At 38.4% G+C, this 8,940-nt stretch overlaps 1 protein-coding gene across 1 annotated transcript; it reads right to left on the bottom strand.

Moving 5' to 3' along the window:
* Nucleotides 1-6,750: 6,750 nt before the first annotated feature.
* On the bottom strand, nucleotides 6,751-8,615 carry gbp (glycogen synthase kinase binding protein). The gene has a single exon (XM_043688047.2). The coding sequence runs from the start codon at nucleotides 8,211-8,213 to the stop codon at nucleotides 7,620-7,622; it is 594 nt and encodes a 197-aa protein (XP_043543982.2). The 5' UTR covers nucleotides 8,214-8,615; the 3' UTR covers nucleotides 6,751-7,619.
* Nucleotides 8,616-8,940: the final 325 nt, after the last annotated feature.

Consider the following 8,940-nt stretch of genomic DNA (forward strand, 5'->3'; position numbering starts at 1 on the left):
TCCCACCCCTTCCCAAGAATTTGTCCCAAGAACTCTTATCTTGTCAGAAGCAAACTGAGTCAGCTGAAGGTAAAATTCTAAAGTCTGTTCACCTGTTTCTACGTGGATGATCTACTTTTAAAAAAGGAAGATTTTGCACAAACCGGTTATTAAACATTTTTAGTGTTAGTATGTGTTGTAAATAAATCTTTGTAGTTACAATATGCATGAATGAGTTTTAAAATATTCTACCTCATTAAATCAAAGCAAAGAACAAAGGTCAAAGTAAATACACACAGTTAAACTCGTGTTAATTTGCAATTATGTTCTTTTTCCTTTTTAATTATTAGTTTATGATATTGTATAGCTGTACTTCTGATATAAACAAAAACATTGTATGAAGAGTAAACATGAATTAATAGCAGCTCTTATCTTTCCAGTAACATGACCTTGAATTAATATCAGTCTGCATCATGTTGTTTGTCAGATATTTTTAATCATTGGTGAGTAACAGGAAATCTAAGAGCTATCTGCTGTGCAACTGATACCACCATTATATTTGTTTCTTTTTTTTTGAAGTTCAATTCTGTGATGAATTATCTAGTCTCAGCTAGCTGCCATATGGCTGTTAACATTTGTCCCAGCACTATTGAAGGGAAATAAGATCTGACTTCCTACTCCCACAGTAGTTCCTACCTGGGCAGTATAGAGGTTATGTAAGGGGGTATTGGGTTCAGCTATGAGACACTCACCTTCAAATAGATGCAACACTCACTATGCAGAATATAAATAATACAAGTCATTTAGCCAGGATAATCAACCATCACTCCAACACATGACAGCATCCTGAGGAGTGGAGAGTCATGAAATATATACATCATGTCTGTGCAAATCAGGAACAGAATTAAATGCATGGAGATTAATCTAGCCATTATTTAGTTAATTCTTGGTCTGCAGTCCTGTCTTCAATATTGTTTTATTGTATAAACCATACTTCCCTGATGGAACTTCCAGTATAGGCAACATTTTACACCATTGTATGGAACGGAAAGTCCAGATTTTGTTTTGGGCTCATACTGGGTGCAACTGATTTCAGACCAGATTGCAGTTCAGGTATTCAAATTGACTTTATTTGGAATGTGGATTGATTCACAGTATAAATGAAAAGAATGTGGGGATTATTTTAGTAGAACATCTCAAGTGCTAAAGGGTTAAAGATGTGACCAAAAATATATTCTTAAACTGTAACATAGGTTTAGCCTGTATTTAGTATAAGTTCAACGAGGTAAAAACAATGACTGCAGATGCTGGAAACCAGATTCTGGATTAGTGGTGCTGGAAGAGCACAGCAGCTCAGGCAGCATCCAAGGAGCTTCAAAATCGACATTTCGGGCAAAAGCCTGAAACGTCGATTTCGAAGCTCCTTGGATGCTGCCTGAACTGCTGTGCTCTTCCAGCACCACTAATCCAGAATTTAGTGTAAGATGCCATCTTAGTAAAGGAGATGTGGGATGATTGACAGGCAGGTTGCCTCCTAGCATCCATTAAAGCAGTGGTACACCATTGTATTAGGTAATGTTTAACAACTTCACCACACAGTGACCAGCTGAACAGCGGTAAATAAGTCATGACAAAGATTTTCAATTGCTAAAGGTATATTCTCCCTTTCCTATTCAGTTACCGCTGGAGATTTGCAGAGAACCTTTGAAATACATATGGAAATGTTATGGGATACTTGGGTAAGACTTCAGCCAAAGTCTATCAATATGTTCTATATATATTATGGAAATTCTCTTCAGATTTCATCTAAACATATGAGTGCTGTACTACTCCATGTTATTGGACACCTGACACAAATCACCAGGAGAAAGGGTCACAGCCCCTCTCTACTGGGTCCCCCATCATCTGCAGGTGTTGTAGGAGGAGATGGGGCTGAACAAGAAAAGAAATCAGCCGCTGTAGAAAAGGGAACCGTGTAGGCAAGTAAGCTGCTTCCCATGCCTGCAGATACAGGACATTGTTCCTTCTCCGGACCCACTCCATTTGTCTTGGAGTGCTGATTTCAAGATTTTGTGCAACCTTTCCTTCGGTCCCTGAAACTGTTGTGTCTTATTTGCTCATAATTTATTTAGTACTGTTTTATGTGGTTTTACCAAGAGAATCCTGTGTGTCTCCATTTCACCTGAAGTCTTAACTTTTTAATGATTCCACGTGGAATATAAAACTGACTTTGTTATACATTCAAATGTATTGCTTTTGTAACTGATGGTACTTTTATTTGTTGTGCCATAAATTTATAGAATGACAGAGACTTACATAAGCTTTAATAATCTGTTACTGCCATAATTAATAACACCATGCTGTGTTGGAATTGTAATGAGCACAGGTTAATTTAAATTAAATTACTAGTTAATTTAAATTAACTAGTTACATGTTCCTATAAAGACAATGAGCATACAAAATCATTTTACTTATCACTGTTTTTTTTTTAGCTGCAATAAATCATTCTATCCTTGGTTTACATAGTATTCTTCAGAAAAAAATCACCCTGTCTGGAGTGCTCACAAACATAAAGACTGGAAAGATGATTATTATTAGGAAAACAATAAAAGCATTACCCCAGATGCCTTTCCATAATTTCTGTTTACAAATTAATTCTGTCACACAGGATTACCAGATGATCAAACTGTTCAAATTGTGCCATGCCATGTAGAGATCGATGCAACCCTTTGGCTAATTCATAGAAATATTACATTTATATTGCATATAAACATCATAGTTTCATTATATTAACTAGTCCAGAAAGCAGCAAAGGTGATATCAATGAAAAGAGAGTCATGAAGACATACAAATTGCTCTGCATTATTGTTTTTGGTCTGAATAAGAACCTTCCTTTCAATAACATACATACTTCCTTCAATTTAATAACTGCATCAGAAATAAGAAAAACATAGTAAATAGTTCAGATAATTAAAAGTAATGGTAATTTTAAAATGTGTAATCAATGTTTAATATCTTTTTTTTGTTTTATCATTCAACATGGGATATCAGCATAACTGGGTAGGCCTGTATGTTTTGTTCATCCCTAACTGAACAGCGGGCAGTTAAGAGTCAACCAAATTGCTGTGTGTCTGGAGTCAAATTACCAGACTAGGTAAGGATGGCAGATTTCCCTTCCCTAAAGGACATTAGTGAATCAGATGGATTTTTATAACAATTGTTGATGGTTAGGTGGTTGCCATAAGGACAACTTTTCATTCCAGATGTTTTATTGAATTCATATTTCACCATCTGCCACAGAGGAATTCGAACCCATGAACAATTGAACCTGATGTTCTTGATATTATTAATCCAGTGACATTACCACCATGTCACTTACTGCCTGGCCTACCCCTGAATTCCCATGGGGAGTTATCAATTTACTACATTTGTCTTGGAATTTCCAGGAGTCTGAAATTTACAGCCTAGAAGAAAGCCACTTGGTCCATGCTGAGTAACACTAGTAAAGTACTAACGATTAGTCCCCAGGCTCTCGTGGAAAAATCACAGAATTTGAAAACCATTTCTTTTCATTTTCTTTAAACATTTTCACCCTACTGGTTTTGAAAGCATTAGTACTTTTGGAAAAAGGTTGTTTGACTGGGTTGGATAGTTGCAAACAGATTGCCATGGGAAGCAACCTTGGAATACATCCAGAGTTAGCAACACTATTCCCATGACACTGCTTACAAATAGTCTGGGACCTGGAGTGTGGATTGTGACCTTTATCATGTCTTGCTGCAGACTAAAAGTGACAGCTGTATTCCCATCATTGTAATAGAATAACTTTACAACATATATCACATCACTGACTTGATGTGAAAGCATACTACTGACAGTCAGGCCAAACATTAAGATGATAGGAACTTTGTTTTCTTCTCCCTAAAATCACTTGATCTCAACTATTTACATTACAAATTTTTATACTGCTACTATAAGTCCCATGGAGGATTTCTAGATTTTTTTAAAAAGCTTTTATTGGTAAAACAGTAAACTAAGGGGCAATTTTCCATAGCTGAGTCTCCAATGAGTGGCATTTGAACAGGCAGTAATTTGCCATAGTGTGAGACTCATTACTTTCTGCAATATCACCAAACCACTTAGTAAACACTTTTCAGCATATTCACTTTTCAACATATCCATTCTTCTTATAAATATAAATCTCATCCCATGTAAGCACAAGATTTTTATTTAAACCATCTAATTCTTAAAAACACAGAAATACATTAATCCTTTTTTTTCAGCTGTTATTTATGTATCTGGTGTTTAACAAATTCCTGGGTGTTGTCATTTAACAATGGAAAGCTATAATTCCCAAGACACATTTCTCTCTTTCACAGAATTTCTCTACATGAATCCCCAGTGCTGATCGAGCTGTGTATTGGACCTAGTGCACACTATTGTGCACTAACATGGACTCCCTGACTATTTGTTTCAATACAAAGGTTCCAGTCATGATTCACTTGGAGAAAATGCTTTTTGATTGATGTTTGGTTTCAAGGTTTTTCTCAGGACAGTCCATATTGGATGTAAGTCAGACAGAATTTGGTTAAAATGCTCTTTGGAAGTTATAAAAATATGATTGGATTCTTCAGCTGGGCAATTCAAAGTACATCTCTCACTCACACTTTGATCTTTGTTTCATTGAGTGAGAATAAAGATGTGAGTGTAAAGGAGAGTTTTGAAAAAGGATAGCTGAAAAGGTAGTCAAATTTTCTTTGGCTAAGGGATGTATTGTGAAAGCCTTCACTTCAGAAAGGAATTTAAAATACTACAGGACATTTAGAAGACATTCTGTCAGATGACCTGTTTAAATTGTGGTGGCATGGAATGAAGTGGGTTAATGATTCAAACTAAGGTTTACATTACTGTTTATTCAGTCTGACTATATTGAGATTAAAAAAAATGTGCAAAACACACCAAAGCTCCAGTCCAGGTAATGGGTGTTTTCCTGTTACACCCTTGGGTTGGAAAATTGTACAAATAGATGAAGGCTTTGCTTCTTGTTTATTTGTTCCCTTGAGAATTTATACTGTTTCTTTTTATGTGTTCACATTTTGTAAATTTGACTTAAATAAGTGGTTATTTGAATAAATCTTGTTGTTTAGTCCCACAAATCTGTTTGATAAAACAGGAGCACTCTATTATTCAGCATGCAAAAACCTGCAATATATTAATAACCTATTTCCTGGAACATGTTAAACGTCTAATCAATGTAATCAATGTAATATAGTTTATGCAATAGAGATATATAAACACTGACAGATGTGAACATGTTTGGGGCAACAAATTTCCTAAGCGCCTTAAATTCCAGGCTCTAACGTAGAAACAATTAATCCATAGCCATTGTGCAATCTTGAGGTATTTTCAATAAAGCAGTCGGGCAAAAATATAGGGAAAATTAGAATAAAGTTTACTTTTGCTTTATTTTCTCCTGTTTCCCTTGTATTTTCTCCTGGTTCTCTCCAACTGAGTTTGTTGATACTGTCCAAATCTTGAAGACACTCTTACGATTTATTTTCCCTTAGTTGTGTCTTTATTTCCTCCTGATTTCATAAGACTCTCCCAGACTGTTCTATCATATACTTTTGTCTAACCATGACTTATCTCTGCTTTCTACTATTTGTTTTTGTTTTCAGTTACTAAAAATAGCTATATGGTATATCTGAAACTAGCTGTTTTCACGGTCTCAACAGTAATTCAGTTCTTTCCTTTCCTTATATTGATGGCTTAATTTCTCTAAACCAGCTTCCAGAAATTGGACAATGGACTAAACAATTCTGATTATACATCACCAATTTCAAAGTAGGAGTGGTATCGAGTTTTGAAAAAGTGGTAATCCATACTGTTCCATCAAAATACAGCACTTAAATGGCACTGAAAGGAAGGTAATTAAAATTATGGGCTATGTTTTCCTTCCCAATTATTAACTCCAAGATTTCATTTGAGTTAACTAATTTAAAAATCTTCAAAAGTAATCTTCACCACAAATAAAAATGATTCATTAAATACACATTTTTTCTTGACATACAGGTTACTAATTTGTATGAATTATTCAGAATAACGAAATTGTGGATTTATTCAGATTAAAGCAAAATAACATCTATAACCTAACCCATTGATTATTTGATGGGACGTTTATTCAACAGGCCATTTACACCATGTGTGTAATTCCAGTACCTAATTTACAACTAATTGGTATGAAAACTTTTATACAATTTATGGTATTTACATCAAGAGAATTGCAGTTTGCTGGTTTAGTAAATTCTGTTAATCTACATTACGTTGCAGATCTATCCACCTTGAGCAGGATGGTTCATTTATCCCAGCACTAATTCCACACTTCAAGAGCAACCACTGGAAATTTATGGTTATATAACATCTACAAAGCTTCAAGAAATTGTAGAATATTTCAATACAGGCATATGTGGTTCATTAAAACAACATGCATTTTTTAAAAATTCTGAAGCTTACCCCAAGTGATCAGCTCCTCTTGATGTAAATATTCACTGCAGCTGTAGGCCTGATCTAAATACAAATGGCTGAATAGTGCTGCCCTTCCACATACAATACACTATACACACACAATTTCTGCACGATTTCCTAATTAGCACAAGCAACATTAGAAAATCTTTTACTATGGTATCATACACAAACCACTTATTTCCTTTCAAACCGAATAAACCTCTGCAAATTAAGAGGCAAAATATATTTGAAGAATACGAACAAAAATTGTGGTTTAACTGCATTATTTTATTCAACATATCAATTCCTGAATAACAGGAACAACAAAATACTCCGTTACGAAGTATACACGTATTGATTGTGGCTAAAATTAAATGACTATTAAATAACAGCGAACTTAACCCTACTTGTCCATTATACCAGGTCCCAAAGCCCGTGGGGTACGACACGTACTGTAAACAGTTCGCGGAATTCCTGGTGTACAGTGTCTACAGTTGGAATGAGGGGTTGTCTCGTCTCAGCTGCCATGTGTTATTCAGTTCAACGCTGATAAAACGGTCTGGGGAATTCAAACATTTGTGGAAACGGTCAATCAAAACACGGAGTCCAAAGAGAAACCAAAAAAAAACAAATCCAGGTCGGCATGATAACGACCTTGTGGTGCCTTGACTTCAAAGAAACAAGCACCAGACACCAGTGCGATTCTCTGCTGTAAACATATGTTGTGTAACCTCAGGAATACCCGTTCCAAAAAAAAGTCAATATCCACCTTTTGTGTTTTGGATCGTTTGTTTAAAAAAAACTCTGTAGTCAGAGGACTGGTGCAAAAGTGGATCCCAAGGGTTTTATTAACCTCCCTAAGAATATCATACAGTGCTTTAAGACAAAACATTTTATATATAAAAAATAAGCTTTCAAATTTCACACCGTAGTCCTGCATCAATTCGAGTTGTGATCGTTTCGAAGTGTTCTATTTTATAGTCAGCCACGGTTGCTAATAAAGAAATGATCGGGGTTTTAAATTGTAGATTTATTTCTCTCTTCACCCTTTCTGTCTCCTCCGGTTGTATCCTGCACCATCCCCACCCCCACAAGCCCGGGGTGGGGGTGGATGATTGTTGCCAATGTCTTCTCCGCTACAGAGTGAGCTTTTCGGAGTAGATGTGTGCATAGTGGTGCCGGCTGTGGAGGCGCCTCACCGCCTCTTTGATCAGATTGCCGGAGGACAAGAGCTGCTCGAGTTTCTGGTGAGCGGGCTGCCGCGGACCGCACTCCGGGGACGGGCGCATGGTGTGCTGGCTGCTCTTGGCTGGGTTGGCCGCCGCCTCCCGGAGCCGGTGCGGCACGCTGTACGGCTTGTTGCGACTGGGCACCTTCCAGCGCTCGATACAACACAGGCCGCACTTGGCGGAGACGCGGGGCTCCTGCTGGTGTTGGGGGTACAGCCGCTGCTGGTACTGGAGTTGCTGACTCTGCTGCTGCTGGTGCTGCTGCTGTTGTTGCTGCTGCTGCTGCTGTTTCGTACCGTGGGGCATCCGCTGGAACTGCAACGTCTCCCCGATTTTAGCCACTAAAGCGTCGATCTCCTTCGAGTCGGCCGTGACGGCCTGTTCGAGCAGGAGGAAGCTCTCCCTGCGCCTCGGCATCTTGATCTTGCCCGTTGTCTCTGTGCTGCCGGTGGTGGATAATGCTCTTTCTTTCTGTCTCGTTTCTCTTTCGGTCGAACTCATTAGCTTGTACCTGCTAACATGGTGGTGTGTTATTTTTTTTTCTTTTGTTGACGGGAGGGGTGTGTGGGAAACAAAAGTGCCAATTTGAAGAATGAATGGATTGTAACGGCGGTCCCCGGGGCTGTGTTTAAAGAAGAGGGGGGCAGGGAGGTGTTAATGTTGAGGCAGCAGCGTTGCAGAGTTCGGTCCGAGTCCCGATCCCAGAGCCGCGGGCTTTCAGGTGTAAACAAAGGATGACGTCAACTCGGAAACAACCATCCTTCGAGCCAAGGAGAGGGGTGAACAACAAGACATCGCTCTCCCCTCCGGACAGTTCATTCGGTACAATTGGTTGAAAGTGGAGTGTTTTGCTTCATATCACCAATTTCCAGGCGTCCCAGGACGTGAATGAGCTGCTGAGATTTATCGTAGCCGAGAGATTACATTTCTGTGTTTCCTCATCACCCCCCTCCCCGCCTCCATGAGAATGGGTTCGCCCATGTGGAAGGGAATGAATGGCAGCCTACGTCAGTGGTTTTTGAAACAATTTGTGGCCCATGTGGAGCTGGATCGCAGGGAGGTGTTTGCGGCTGAGCTCATCACTCACACACTGACACAGCTCTCGCTTCATTGGGGATCAGCAGCGAATGGGCTGCGATTGTGTTTATTTAAAGACTTGGACCGTTGCGGTCCACGTACATGTGCACAACACCATTGCATGTCTACACATGATTTATCCTTACATTTA

The sequence above is a fragment of the Chiloscyllium plagiosum genome, unplaced genomic scaffold (assembly GCF_037043375.1).
Source record: "Chiloscyllium plagiosum isolate Xiang-an unplaced genomic scaffold, Cpla_swu_hap1 HiC_scaffold_4, whole genome shotgun sequence".
NCBI classification, from domain to species: domain Eukaryota; kingdom Metazoa; phylum Chordata; class Chondrichthyes; order Orectolobiformes; family Hemiscylliidae; genus Chiloscyllium; species Chiloscyllium plagiosum.

Bases quoted from the DNA above. Each gene is read 5' to 3' on its own strand.
- gbp (XM_043688047.2), bottom strand. From the start codon at position 8,213: ATGAGTTCGACCGAAAGAGAAACGAGACAGAAAGAAAGAGCATTATCC.